The 14,733-nt window shown below is 49.8% G+C and overlaps 2 protein-coding genes across 2 annotated transcripts; one reads left to right on the top strand and one right to left on the bottom strand.

The window, feature by feature from the left end:
- Window positions 1-3,390: 3,390 nt before the first annotated feature.
- Ly6g6f (lymphocyte antigen 6 family member G6F) lies at window positions 3,391-8,652 on the top strand. Its single transcript, XM_032889121.1, has 6 exons — window positions 3,391-3,448; window positions 5,501-5,830; window positions 5,920-6,183; window positions 8,101-8,259; window positions 8,405-8,471; window positions 8,628-8,652. The coding sequence occupies exons 1-6, from the start codon at window positions 3,391-3,393 to the stop codon at window positions 8,650-8,652; spliced, it is 903 nt and encodes a 300-aa protein (XP_032745012.1).
- Window positions 8,653-11,204: 2,552 nt separating this feature from the next.
- LOC116887505 (lymphocyte antigen 6G6e-like) lies at window positions 11,205-13,050 on the bottom strand. Its single transcript, XM_032889125.1, has 3 exons — window positions 12,752-13,050; window positions 11,936-12,061; window positions 11,205-11,837 (listed from the first exon to the last, which is right to left on the bottom strand). Exons 1-3 carry the CDS (start codon window positions 12,801-12,803, stop codon window positions 11,614-11,616), a joined length of 402 nt encoding a protein of 133 aa, XP_032745016.1. The 5' UTR covers window positions 12,804-13,050; the 3' UTR covers window positions 11,205-11,613.
- Window positions 13,051-14,733: the final 1,683 nt, after the last annotated feature.

Raw genomic sequence — 14,733 nt, 5'->3', positions numbered from 1 at the left:
CGTACCGGCTCTGCCCCGTGGCAGGGTCCGGCTTGACTTTCTCCCCGCGAGAGGAGTGTTCCGCACAGATGCACACTCCCCTGCGCCCCGCTACCGTCTGCAATTAGTCGGAGACGTTCTGAAAGGCGAGAGTTCAAAAAACATGAATGCCCCGGCGTGATTAAAAATTTTAAGCCCCCTATTCGTTAATGTCAGCATGTTCTGGGTGAGAGTAGGAGCGTTTGACAAGAACTTCAAGAAGACAGAGAGAGAGAGAGAGAGAGAGAGAGAGAGAGAGAGAGAGAGAGAGAGAGAGAGAGAGAGAAGAGTAGAGTGAGTCAGTCTAGGAATGTGGGAATGTGTCCATTAGAAGAAATATCAGGATTCTTCTGAAGAATCCTTTTTAAAAAAAGTTTTTGAAAGAAGTAATCTGCCCAGTGTAGTGCATACCTTTAATCCCAGCACTTGAGTGGCAGCGAGAGATGGGTGTGTTAACAGATGGGTCTCTTGAATTCCAAGCCACCCTCGTCTATATGTGTAGTGCGTTCCAGGCCAGTCAGGGCTATATAGAGAAATCTCGGTCAAAGGGCTAGGGTTGGTGGCCGGAGGGATAGCTCAACGTTTAAGGTCACTGGCTGCTTTTCCAGAGGTACTGTGTACAATTCTCAGCAACCACGTGATGGCTAATGATCTGGTTCCCCACCTTGGACATAGAGATATACATGCAGATTGAGTACACATATACGTAAAAATAAACACATCTTTAAAATAAGGGGGGGGCAGTGCTGGAGAGATGGCTCAGTGGTAAAGAGCACTGATTGCTCTTCCAGAGGTCCTGAGTTCAACTCCCAGCAACCATATGGTAGCTCACAACCGTCTGTCATGAGATCCAGTGCCCTCTTCTGGTGTATCTAAAGACAGCTACAGTGTACTCATACATAAAATAAATTTTAAAAAATCTACTGTGTGTATATATATCACAGTTAAAAAAAAATCAAAGTGCTAGGATTAAAGGCATCACCACCATACCAAGTCCTGCCTGTCCCCATATTTTAAAATTACATGTGTATGTATTCATATGTATACACGGCCTGCATGTCTGAGAGTTTCGGATTCACGCCATTGGCAGAGGAGATTTTAAGACAGCCTCGTAGTGATTCTGTCATGTGGTTGTTATAGGTCACCCCTATGCAGATCTACGATGAAAGGGATCAAGCAACACCCTTCCATGGTCCCTGTAGCTTCTTCTGCCTCCAGATTTCTGACCTGCTTGAGTTCTCATCTTGAGTTTACTGATGAACTGTGATATGGAGGTGTAAGCCCAATAAACCCTTTCCTCCCCAAGTTGCTTTGGTCATGGCGTTTTCACCACAGCAACATATTTTTTTTTTTTTTTTTTGATTCAATAAAGTTTTGTTTTCCCAAATGCACAACTGATTGAACCTGTTTGTGCATCTTCACCAGCAGCTGGTGTTTCTGGTGTCAACTACTTGGGCTCTGTACTTTGAGGCCAGCCTCCTAAGTCCTTTACCAAGTCCTTTACCCTCAGGAGCTGCCCCAGCCTCGGACCCTCGAATCTCCATTCTCTCGGAGACCACATCTGGAGTCATAAGCTGTAGTTGGGAACTTCCTTAAAGAGCTTGTCGTAAGTAGCTTGGTCAAACAGGACGAGGTTGTCTGGCTTGTCCCGAACTTTACCACTTCTTTGGTGGCCTTGCCACCAGATTTATTAACTGGATCTTTGTCTATTTTGGTTGACTTCCTGGTATCTTTCTTCCTCTTGTTGTAGTCTTTGGGTGGCATGGCGAACTTCAGAGAGTAGTGTGGACCCCTGTGGCCTCACTAAGATGTCAGGGGGGAAAAGGTATTCACAGCAATATTAACCTGGACTTAGACACTTTATTATGGATCCCCCCCAGCTGTTTGTTTGTTTGTTTGTTTTTCAAGGTGGAGTCTCACTATGTAGCCCTGGCCGTCCTGGAACTCACTATGTAGACCAGGCTGACCTCAAACTCACAGAGGTGTGCTTGCCTCTGCCTCTTGAGTGCTCACCACCACACCTGCCTTAGTGATGAGGCACCATGAACAGAAGCAACTTGGGGGAAACGGTTAACTTCGTCTTCCACATCACAGTCTATCACCGAGGGGAGTCAAGGCAGGAACGCAGGTAAGGCAGGACCAGGAGGCCAATGCAGGAACCGTGGAGGAGTTCTGCTTACTGACTTGAGCAAGCACTCAGTCTACTTTCGTATACCATTCAGACCGACTGCCCAGGATGGCACCATCCACAGTGAGCTAAGCCCCCCTGCATCCTGGCCAATTCCTGTGACAGCATTTTCTGGAATAAGATTCCAGGTTGGTTCTTCCCACCGTGTCCTTCCATGAAAAGTTAACATTGAGAACTCGTCAGCCCATCGTATGTCGTGAAGGTCGGAGGATGGTTTGGGGGAGCCAGTCCTTTCCTCCCACCCTGTGGATCCTGAGGATTGAGCCCTAGTTGCTAGGCCATCTCGCCAGCCCAAAGAAAAATAGTTTAATGGCTGGGGGTATAACTCCGCGGCAAATAACTTGCTCTGTATTTGAAACAAGTAACTAGCTGTTTGTAACGATGCACGCCTGTCATCTCATACCTTGGGAGGCAGATGGTCAGGAATTCAAGGTCATCTCTGGCTACACAGTGGGTTTGAAGCCAACCTGGACAGCTTGAAACTCCAACTTGAAAACCCATCTCAAAAAGGAAAAAAAAAAAAAAAAAAAAAAGCCAGGTTGGGGATTTAGCTCAGTGGTAGAGCGCTTGCCTAGCAAGCACAAGGCCCTGGGTTCGGTCCCCAGCTCCAAAAAAAGAAAAGAAAAGAAAAGAAAAAGCACTAACTACCTAAATAGCGTTATAAACAATCAGAAGTGTATAAAGATCTGCCTCTGAGCCCGGGCACCCATGGATGACCCAGGTCCCTGCTGCACATCTCCTTGAGTAACAGCTGAAGACACTCCTGGGGGGCTCTGCAACGGTCTCTGATGTGCCAGGTAACCACAGGAACAGTCGTCTGAGCTCACTTATGGCCTGGATGTACAGCTTTGTGCTGGGGGCCAAGGACATCATCAGGCAAAGCCATTTGGCTCTTGGCTGACGTCTCGGGGAGAGACGAGAAGCTACAGAAGGTGGAGAAGAGGAAGGCATCCGGGATTTCTTCCACACGGGAGCAGCTTGCACAGGGACCTGACTCCGAGAATGGAAAAATGGAAGTTCCCTTTCCCCCCCAGATGACATGCAACTGAGTTTTATCTTTCCACACTCTCATGTCTCCAGAGGCCAAGTGGTCCAGCCCAGAGACTGTGGGCCTTTATCTGTGTTCTGCTTCCTCCTTGGAAACACCAGGCCTTTGGAGTAGGGGAACTCGGCAGGCTCTCCCCATGGCGATGGTAGTATTCCTCCTCCTGTACTTGTGCGGGCACCCTCAGGCTGCTGCAGGTAAGGGGCAGGAGGTAGGGGGGTTCTGCAGCTACTAAAAGGGTTGAGAGGGACCTCTGCTGCTTCTGCAGATGCACATGATTCAAGAAGACAGATTTCCCTCGCTTGAACCCTCTTTGCCTTTAGTCCTGGGGAGACCCAGAGGCACCATGGGCCTAGGTTATATACAGTTTCCTGTATTTTTAAGAGAGATAAACGTCGTCGAGTCTGAGGCTAGCTCAGAGAGCGCTCGCCTGGCATGTGTAGAGTTCTCAGTTCATCTCCAGCCAAGAGTTTGATCTCTTATTACCACATAAACTTGGCTGGTGTGCTATGCCTGTAATCCCAGAACCCGGTGATCCAGGTAACCCTCAACCACATAGTTAATTTGAGGACACAAGATGAGGGTCCTGCTATGTGGCTGTGGTGGCGAACCTTCTGGTCCACATACCTTTAGGCATGTCTGTCGAGGCTCTCTCCAGAGGTTTAACCTGAGGAGGGAAAAGCGACCTTGAATGTGGGTGGTACCACCCAGTGGGCTGGGGTCGTAGGCTAATAATAAAAACAGGAAAAGGGGGCTGGAGAGATGGCTCAGTGGTTAAGAGCACCCGACTGTTCTTCCAGAGGTTCTGAGTTCAATTCCCAGCAACCACATGGTGGCTCACAACCATCTGTAAAGAGATCGGATGTAAAGAGGCATCACTCTCTTCTGGTGTATCTGAAGACAGCTACAGTGTACTTATATATAATAAATAAATAAATCTTAAAAAAAAAACAAAACAAAACAATGCCCAGCCTGGCTGAGTTTATAATTTTGAAAAAAAAAAAAAAAAACAGGAAAAGGAAAAGCCAATCCCCACTCTCTGCTCCGAAGTCCATCCAAATCCAAGCATGTTTCAACCACCATAAATCTCCTGCTAGGATGGGTCCAACCAAAGCCAAAAGCTTTTTTTTTTTTTTTTTTTTTTTTTTTCAACCACCATAAATCAGGGCCTGCTTCCTAGGATGGGCTTAAACCATGAGCCAAAAGAAATCTTAACTTCCAGCAGGGCAGTGGTGGTGCATGCCTTTGATCCCAGCATTCAGGAGGCAGAGGCAGGCTGCTCTTTTAGTTCGAGGACAGCTTGGTCTACATACAGAGTGAGTTCCCGGACAGCCAGTGCTGCCCAGAGAAACCGTGTCTCAAAAACCAAATCATCATCACCACCACCACCATCATCATCATCATCTTACTCCCCTAAGTTGCTTTAGCCTTTAGCCTGGTGTTTTTGTCAAATCAGTGAGAAAAGTCACAGTAGCCCAGCTGGTCTTGAACTCTCAACTGAAGTGTTTTCCCCCTTCACGTGCTTCTGAACGCTGTGACTGCAGGTGTACCACCACACCCAGCTTCCAGCTCCCTTATTTTATTTTTATTTCCAGTTGTTTGTTTTGAGATGGGGTTTATAGCTTTATAGCAGCCTCGGCTGTTATGTATTTTATTACATAAATATGCAATATATTTATTATATAGTGCAACCCCTCCTCCTCAGCCTCCCACGTGCTCGAATCACTTGTGTGCTACCTGGCTTCGTTCCCTTCAGGGAATAAAAACAGAAGTGTGTGAAGAGAGAAGGGACTTTACCAACGACTGCGGCCTCCTTCTATCCTGGCCCGGGCAGAACCTCTCACTGGCAAGGAAAGAAAGCAAGCCTTTCTACTCTTTATGTCCCGTCCCCAACGCTTTCTGGGACTGGTGTATCCCGGGTAGCCTTGAATTCGTTAAGCAGCTGAGGGATGACATGGAACTTCTGATCTTCCTGTCTCTGGGTTCTGGGATCACAGGTCTGCACCCACACATTCAGTTTATGGGTTTAAACCACGCTGGGGACCAAACACTAGGCAAGCACTTTATGGGCAAAGCTGCGTTCCCAGCCCACTCCCCTTTCTTCCAAGCAGTCACTTGGGAAATGTGTGCTCCCTGGTTAAACCGGTGCTTGGAGACCCCCGAAGGAAAGGAAGGCAGGAGTTAGAGATAAAGTAGGGGCTCGCTGCAGGCCAGGACAACTGTAGTCTGACAGTGCTCTTTCTCCACAGACAACATCCAGACCCTCTATGTACCCTCAGGGGAGTCCATGGAGATGCCGTGCCCTTCACCCCCCTCCCTACTTGGGGGCCAACTTCTAACTTGGTTCCGCAGCCCCGTATCAGGCTCCTCCACCATCTTGGTGGCCCAGGTCCAAGTAGACAGGCCAATCTCAGACCTTGGGAAAGCTGAACCTGACTCCAGGTTCAAAGTCCTTGGAAATTATTCCCTGTGGCTGGAGGGGTCCAGAGATGAAGACGCAGGACGGTACTGGTGTACTGTGATGGACCAGAACCATAAGTACCAGAACTGGAGGGTGTATGATGTCTCTGTGCTCAAAGGTGAGCTGGGGGGGGGTCTGAAGACCTCTCTGGACACTGGAGGTCAGGGAAAGCCACAAGAAACTGAGGAGCCCCTCTCTCCTCTCCAGGATCCCAGTTCTCAGTGAAGTCTCCAGACGGTCTCTCTTGCTCTGCCCTCCTGTGCTCTGTGGTCCCCGCCAGGCGTCTGGACTCCGTGACCTGGCTAGAGGGAAGGAATCCTGTGAGAGGACATGCCCAGTACTTCTGGGGAGAAGGGGCCGCCCTGCTCTTGGTGTGCCCTACAGAGGGGGTTCCTGAGACCAGGAGCCGTAGGCCGAGGAACATTCGCTGCCTTATGCCACAGAACAAAAGATTCAGCTTTAGCGTGGCAGGTAAAATGAAGGTGGGAATGGAGACGGGTGTTCTCTCCGTCCTGTCTCTCAAAGTTGGGAGTGAGGGCAGATCCCACCAGTAACTTTCTAAGGGGGTGGCTCCCCAACCCTCTCATTGAACAAGTCTATCACAAAGAATAGTTGATTAAACCAACTTCCTGGTTCTCCGCACCAGACCAGGAACCAAGGCCTACTCTGGTGGGATATACCACTGTTTAGAAAGGGGTTTAATCTAGGGCTGAAGAGAGAACCCAGCCAAGTAAAGTGCTTGCAACCCAAATGTGAGAATCCTGAGTTTGAACTCAGGAGTCACAAAAAAAGAGCCAGTCGTGATGATGGCAACTTGTAGTCCCAACACCAGGGAGACGGAGGCAGATGGGTCTCTGGGGCTCTAGGGCCAGCCAGTCTGGCCTGTTTTGTGAGCTCCAGGCCAGTGACAGACTACATCTCACACACTAAGGTGGATGTCTCCTAAGGAAAAACACTGGCGGTTGCCCTCTAGCAGTCACGCATGTGTTTGCATGCCCACATTCACGTGAGCACAAACACAGGCATACACACACACAAGAAAGAAATAGGCTGACTTAAGCAGGGCATGGTGGCACATGCCTCTTAGCACATGGGAAGTAGCAGGAGGATCAAAAGTTCGAGAACAGCCTTGGCTATAGAGCGAGTTCAAAACCAGCCTGCTTCTCTAAAAATAATTAAAATCATCAAAATAAAAGACATAGGGCCTGTGCTATAATGCTAGCTCTCAGGAGACAGAGGCAGTCAATATCTGTGAGTTAAAGGCCAACCTGGTCTACACAGCAAATTTTAGGCCAACCAGGGATAGAGAGAGAGGCCCTGTTCCCTCGTTCTCCCTACCCCTACCAAAAGAGAAAGACAAGAAATAGGTCAGAATACAAGCCAAGCACAGTGGTACACACTTCAGTCCCAGGACTCAGAAGGCTGACACAGGAGTTCAAAGCCAGTCTGGACTCCCATCTCAAGAACAAACAGAAGAAAGAGACTAATCTATTATTTGTGTGGACTTTCCCCGCGCAGAGAGGAAATACATAGGGATTTCTGGGATGCTGACTTCTGAAGAAGGGGTCACATATCCTGTGGTATAATGGTCTATTGATAGGGAAGACCGAAGCAGAAAGTGGATGATTGTTATACAAAATAAAGGGCCATTGTATAGAAAATGAACGCTACCAGATGGAGAATGACCCATTTATCAGTCAGAGAGAGGAGCAAACGGCCATTGTTGCAAGACTGCAAGGCCTAGAGGATGATGGATGAATAAGGAATTGGGGAAATGCAAACTCTAAAGCACTCTTTTTTTTTCTTTTTTCCATTTGCATGTGTGTGATGTGCACATGTGTGTGATTTGCACTCGTGCATGCATATTTGCATGTGTGTGACTTGCATTGTGTGATGTGCATGTGTGTGATGTGCATGTGTGTTATTTGCACGTGTGCATGCATATTTGCACGTGTGTGACATGCATGTGTGTGACTGCATTGTGTGGTGTGCATGTGTGTGATATGCATGTGTGTGTGATGTGCATGTGTGTGATGTGCACATGTGTGGTGTGCACATGTGTGATGTGCACGTGTGTGTATGTATGTGTGTGATGTGCATGTGTGTGTGTGATGTGCATGTGTGTGACTTGGACCTGTGTGATGTGCACCTGTGTGGTATGCATGTGTGTGATGTGCACCTGTGTGGTGTGCACATGTGTGGTATGCATGTGTGTGATGTGCACCTGTGTGGTATGCATGTGTGTGATGTGCATGTGTGTGGTATGCATGTGTGTGATGTGCACATGTGTGGTATGCATGTGTGTGATGTGCATGTGTGTGGTATGCATGTGTGTGATGTGCACGTGTGTGGTCACTACCTGTCATTCTTCTTTTCCTGTTATGGCAGCTCCTGCAGAATCCCCTCCCACTGTTTGTGCCCCTCTCCCGAGCTGGGATGTGTCCTGGATACTGATGCTGTTGTTCGCAGCAGGCCAAGGGGTCACCATCATAGCCCTCAGCATAGTGACCTGGAGGCGTCGGAGGGCCCAGGGGACTCAGGACAGAGGTGAGTCTTTTCCCAGAGAGGTCATCCGGCTATGAGGCAGAGTGTTAGGCTCACATCTAGAGCCTGCCTACTCTCTAGGGGAGGGGAGGCAAGGAAAATACCTGAATTACCTGGTGACTTCATAGTCTATGGCTTCTTCCCCCAGAACCCTCGATTCCCCATTTCAAGCCTGAAGTTCAGGTCTATGAGAACATCCACTTGGCCCGCCTTAGGTAAGGGACAACTAGAGGAGGGAGCCTTAAATCCCTGAGGGGCTGAGCATGGGAGATTGTTGCCTGGAACCTGGGGTTGGATTACAGGTGGGAGTCCTGGCTCCCGAGGAAGTCCGGGAGCTTTAACATAGCCTTTTGTTTTTGCAAACTCTACAGCCCACCCACCCACAAGACCAGGTGATCTCGGAGAAACTTGCCTCTGGAAGCCTGACCTACAGTTCCCTGTCTCTGGCCCCTGGTCCCTGAAGAATTCCCTGGAAACCTTGGTGAAGGGGTGTGACTGAGGTTGCGACTCCTACTAGGCTTCCAACAGCCACCAGGCTGGAGGGGCCAGGTCAACATAAGGAAGGGAGTAACATCATTCTGTGACGTCACCTACAAAAAAGGTGTGGTCTCCTGTCTTAAAGCATCCAGCAGAGCAGGGACTCAGAGGGAGGAGGGAGTATTATGGGGTCTAGAGTCTGTTGGCAGGAGGGACAGAAGAGCCCAGAGACATGAGAAGTGGTGGGGCATAGGTATGTGTGTGGGGAGGAACAAGGGAGAGAGATGTTGACAGACCCAGATGCAGAGTCTGGAAAATAGAAACCCTAAATGGCAGGTGTGGGAGACAGAGAAAGCAGAAGACTTAATGGGCTTCTGGGTAACTCTCCCCTCCCGTCCCCTCCCCTGCCATCCTCTCCCCTCCCCTCCCCATGTTCTTTGCACAAAGGGAAGCTGAGAGGGAACAAGACCTCTTTAATCAGGCCCCAGACTTCCTCTGATGGAACAAGAGGGTGACAAGCCTAAATGGGAATTCCTGTCCTCAGCCCCACTGGGGCGCTGTCCTTATCCCGGCACACACACACCCTGCTCTGTGGTTCTCTATAGAAGCTTATCACGTCTGACTCGCTGTGAGCTCTGCCCTCCAACCCCCCAGTCCCTTGCTATCCCCCCGGGTGGCAGAAGCATACACAAGGGTGGGCAGATACATCCCTAATGGAGTGAGTACCTCCAGGCTTGTCTGAAGAGAGGAACTGAAAGAGGGTTCAGTGCTCCCAAAGAAGTCAGTCCCTAACCTCCAGAAATAAGCGGGGCCCCAGACCACACACCCTTCACACCCCAACCCCCTCACAAGCAGCTCTGCCAGGTGCCCCCTTTGACTCTCAGTTCAAGCTTGGCTCTCAAAGGAGAGAGCACAAGCTTCTGGGATCTCGCCTGCAGCCTACAGACTGCAGCAGCTCAGGCCCGGGTGTTGGCAGGAAAGAGGATGACAGCCACATAGATGGAAGCTGGGGTTGGGGAGCACCGTTCAGGGTCTAGTGTGGCAGCCCAACCCACCAAGCTGTTATAATTCACTCTTATTTGTTTGTGTGTGCATATGTGTGTGTGCATGTGTGTGTGCATATGTGTGTGTGCATATGTGTGCGCATGTGTGTGAATGCATGTGTGTGCATATATGTGGGTGTGCATATGTGTGTGCATATGTGTGTGTGCATATGTGTGTGCATATGTGTGTGCATATATGTGTGTGTGTGTGTTGTGTGTGTGCATATGTGTGTGTGTGTGCATGCATGTGTGTGTGCATGTGTGTGTGTGCGTGTGTGTGTGCATGTGTGTGTGTGTGTGTGTGTGCATATGTGTGTGCATATGTGTGTATGCATGTGTGTGTGCATATGTGTGTGTGCATATGTGTGTGTGCATATGTGTGTGCATATGTGTGTGCATGTGTGTGCATATGTGTGTGCATGTGTGTGTGTGCATATGTGTGTGCATGTGTGTGTGTGCATATGTGTGTGTATGTGTGTGTATGTGTGTGTGCATGTGTGTGTATGTGTGTGTATGTGTGTGTGTGTGTGTGTGCGTATGTGTGTGGGTGCATGTGTGTGTGCATATGTGTGGGTGCATGTGTGTGTGCATATGTGTGTGTGCATGTGTGTGTGCATATGTGTGGGTGCCTATGTGTGTGTACATGTGTGTGTGCGATGTATACATACAACCACACATGCGCACACACCAGTGCACAGACAGAAGACATCAGATGTCCTTAGTCCTTATTCCACGGAGCTGGTGGCCAGCAATCCCCACAGGGTCTCTGCCCCTCACTTGGCACCGAGTTACAAGCACTCGTGTGTGGTTATACCTGGCTTTTTATTTTAATTTTAAAAATTTTTATGCGTCCTGTGTCCTAGTGTTCTGCCTCCATGCACACCCATGAACCACATCGTGTTTAGTACCTAAGGAGTCCAGGAGAGAGCGAGAGCAAGCACGGGATTTCCCAGAACTGGAATTGCACATGCGTGTGAACCACGTTGGCGCTGGGAACTAAACCTCTGGTCCTCTGCAGGAAGGAACAGCCAGTGCTCTTAGTCACTGAGCTTTTAAAGTGGGTGCCTGTATCCAAAACAAGGTTCTGGTGCTTAGACGGCACACACTGGTACCCAGGGAGCCGTCTGTTCTGCCTGCTGTAGTTCATTCTTTTTCTTTTTATTTTTTCCGGAGCTGGGGACCAAACCCAGGGCCTTGCGCTTGCTAGGCAAGCGCTCTACCACTGAGCTAAATCCCCAACCCCGCTGTAGTTCATTCTTAAAGGTGCACCCTCATGTGTTTCACCAACACCACTGCATGGGTCCTTACCAGGCTCACACACAACTCTCTCACTATTTACATCTTATTGACCGACTGATTGATTGCTGGGTGGTGTAGAGGGTAGAACCCAGGGCCCTGTGTATGGTAGGCAAGCACTCAATGAGCTATCTCTACCCAACAGCCCATTTTATTAAATACACTCTTTATGGCTCCCCAAGGTAGCCCTCTGTTCTTGAGACCCTCAGGCACCAAGTCTCATGTCCCTTCGCAGTACCCTATTTCTCACCAGCCCCAGTGCCACTTCTGTCCCTTTGCCTGGGACCCCACGGCTCATTCAGGGTAGCTGACCTGGGACATGTAGGTTAAAGACAGCCAGGGTCTCTTATGAGGTGAGGTTCTGGACACTTGCATGCGGGAAGCGGAACTCCAGCTGTAGGAACCGGATCTGTACTGGGTTCGGTGGCTGAGGTTTTTATACAAAGTGATGTTCTTGGGTGTGTCTCAAGAGCGTCTGTGCAGGTGTTTTCATGCCCACGATGACACTGGAGTCCCGGGCTGACAGTCGTGGACGCACGGGCTAGAGGACGATATGTACTCCCCAGCCAAAGATGGCTGCAAGGGGTAGCAGAGTCATGAGGGGAAGGCTGGGGGGTCGCTGTGAGGCAGCAGTGTTGCACAGATCCTGCTCACAGCACTGGTGCTGGAGAGTGTAGGACCGTGACCAGTAGGTAGTATGGCCCAGCAGAGGGCACTGGGCTCTTGGGAGGCAGCCTTTCCGCTCGATGACATCCTTGTTTTGCTCTGCGGGACAAAAGAGCTGAGGTTGGGGTGGCAGGAACGGCAGAAAAGAGAGAGTTGAGGAGCCACCCCCAAGAAGGGCCGTACGACCAGAGTCCTACCTGAGGTGCCAACACTGACACCGCACACCTCATCTTCCTGACACTCGGTGAGAACAGGGTAGCAGGGCTTGGCAAAGCTGCAGGTGTAACAGTGGAGTCGTCCTCTGGTTGGGGAAGTGGTGAGACCTGTTGGGTCAGCAGAGATCAAGGCAGGAAGGAGAAGGTAAAAGGCAAAGACCAGACCTCCGGGACACACAGAGGGCTGACACACAAAGGAGGAAGAGAGACCTAAAACAGAAGCAGACGGGAATATAAAATAGCTAAGGGAAGAGGGTGAGAAGAATCAGGCAGAAACGAGAGGGACACAGTGACCAGGACAGACAGACAGACAGACAGACAGGAACAGACAGTGCCAAGAAAAACAAGTCAGCAGAAAGGGATACAAAAAGCCAGGCCCTCGGTCCCCAGCTCTGAAAAAAAAAAAGAAAAAAAAAAAAAAAAAAAAAAAAAAAAAAAAAAGCCAGGCCCATGAGCAGGAAAGGGAGACCCAAAGTGAAGTAAATGGTGAAGTCAGAAGGAAACAGGAGCCAGCATTGACAGAGGCACTGAGCACAGAAGTGGATGTGAGAGGCAAAGGGTAGGAACCGAGAGCCGTCCACAAATGCTTCCCCTCCCTCTGGCCTTTTGAGACACAGCTCTACATAGCCCAGGCTGGCCTGGGAGTCCAGATCCTCCTGCCTCAGATTCCCAACGTCCTAAAGTCTCCCCGTTTCTCTTCACCTCTGTCAGCTCCCTTTCCACTGTCCATTTCGCCCTTGCACTACCAGCTCCTGTCCCAGCCCTCCGCTCCTTGTGGACTCCCCAGTCTACCCTTACCCAGTGTCCCCGAGAGGAACAGGAGGCCAAGGAAGGCGCTGGACAGGCCCATGGCAGGAACGGCTCTGCAGTCTGGGAGACCTGTACCCAAAGTCAGACACACCTGCCCAAGACGGGGAGGAACCAGCAAACAAACAGACCAAGAGAGAGAAAGAATCTGGGGTGTGGAGAAGCGAGGAGGATTGCCACAGCCCTCTGTTCCCACACCTGAGTCTCTCGCTCCTGCCCATGCTTGCCTTGAGGGTCTTCTGTTTGCTCCCTGTTTGTTAACTCAACCCAGCTGTCTGCCTCTCTAGACTTGTGTCTGCCGCCTTCCCTCTAGCCTCCTCCCTCCCTCCTTCTCAAGCTGTTCTTGGTTCTCTCGTTGGTTTTTACTCTCTTTTTCTGTTTGTCTTGTTTTTTTTTTTTTTTTTTTTTTTTTTTTTTTGTTTTTTTTTTTTTGTTTTCGTCTGTTCCCATTAGAGCATGTATGCCTCTCAAGGTCACACTCTGAACCCTCCCCTACCCTAGATATCGGAGTCCTGTTTGTTTGTGTGGCATCAACAAAGCCCACCCACCCATTCCCACACCCCACCCCACCCACCAAGCCCAGCTGTTGGGGGGCCCTACCCCGCCAGGCTCTCATGCCTTTGATTCACTTCCCCAACCCCAAGCTTCAACACTGCTACCCCATAATTATCCCTCCTGACTTTACCACCTCAGTCACAGGGAAGAATTAACCAGGAGCCGGGCCGGAAGGATGAATGTCCTTCCTCTAAGAAGAAATTGGAAAAACAGACTGGATGGCTTTCCAGGAGGGACAGTGACTGTAAAGGACGCTAGGGATTAAGAGACTGAGCAGGGACAGGGAGTTTTAGAGGGTCTCTTCAGGGCTGGAGACATGGCTCAGTGGTTAGAGCACTGAGTGCCCTTCCAGAGTTTCTGAGTTCGATTCCCAGCAACCACATGGCGGCTCACAACCATCTGTCATGGGATCCGACGCCCTCTTCTGGTGTATGTGAAGACAGCTACAGTGTACTCATATATAACAAATAAATAAATCTTTAGAGGGTTTATCCAAATCCCCAGCACCAACAAAAGAACCACTGACCAAGAGGGCCACGGCAAGGAGGAGGGTGGTGGGCATCTCAGCATCTCAGCACCTACACCCTGAAAATGGCTCGAGACCCCACAGAGCTTCCCTGCGTAGGAATTCTACCAGTACTTACCATATCGGAAATTAAACGGCCCCTGAGCTCGTTCAGTAGGTAAAAGTGCCTGCGGTGTAAGCTGAGGGCCTGGGCTTGAACCCCAGAACCCACATAAAGGCGGAAGACAGAGTCCACTGCACAGAGATGTCCTGTGGTCCCCACAAGTGCGCAACAGCATGCATTCACCTGCACTCACAAGGAGACAAATAATACATTCATTAGCTTATTGTTTGGGCCTTCCTTGATTGACTGGGAAGTCACTATGCAGGTTGGCCTTGAACTCACAAAGATCCACCTGCCTCTGGACATGCACTAACACACACACACACACACTGTGTGGTGTGTGGTGTGTGTGTGTGTGTATGTGTGTTTGTGTGTGTGTGTGTTGTGTGTGTGTGTGTGTGTGTGTGTGTGTGTGTGTGTGTGTGTGTGTGTAGATAGATGCATGTGAGTGCAGAAGCCCAGAGGCCAGAGAGGACATTGGATCCTCTGGAGCTGTGGTTACTACTACTCAACATAGATATTGGGAAAGGAACCTGTTCTTCCAAAAGAGCAGCAAGTATTCTTATCACCGAGTTATCTATCTCTTCAGCCCTAAGTAAAACTTTTTTTTTTAAAAGGAACTAAGGGGCTCAACAATTTAGAGCACTTGCTGCTCTTGCAGAGGATCCGAGTTCAAGTCCCAGTACCCACATGGTGGCTCACACCCGACTGGTAACTCCAGTCCCAGAGCAGTGGGTGCGTCTTCTGGCACTAGGCACACACACTAGGCACACGGGGCACATTACACAC

Source organism: Rattus rattus, chromosome 18, assembly GCF_011064425.1.
Source record: "Rattus rattus isolate New Zealand chromosome 18, Rrattus_CSIRO_v1, whole genome shotgun sequence".
NCBI lineage: Eukaryota > Metazoa > Chordata > Mammalia > Rodentia > Muridae > Rattus > Rattus rattus.
Note: the sequence above shows the minus strand (reverse complement) of the source record. Positions and strands in the feature narration are given on the sequence as shown.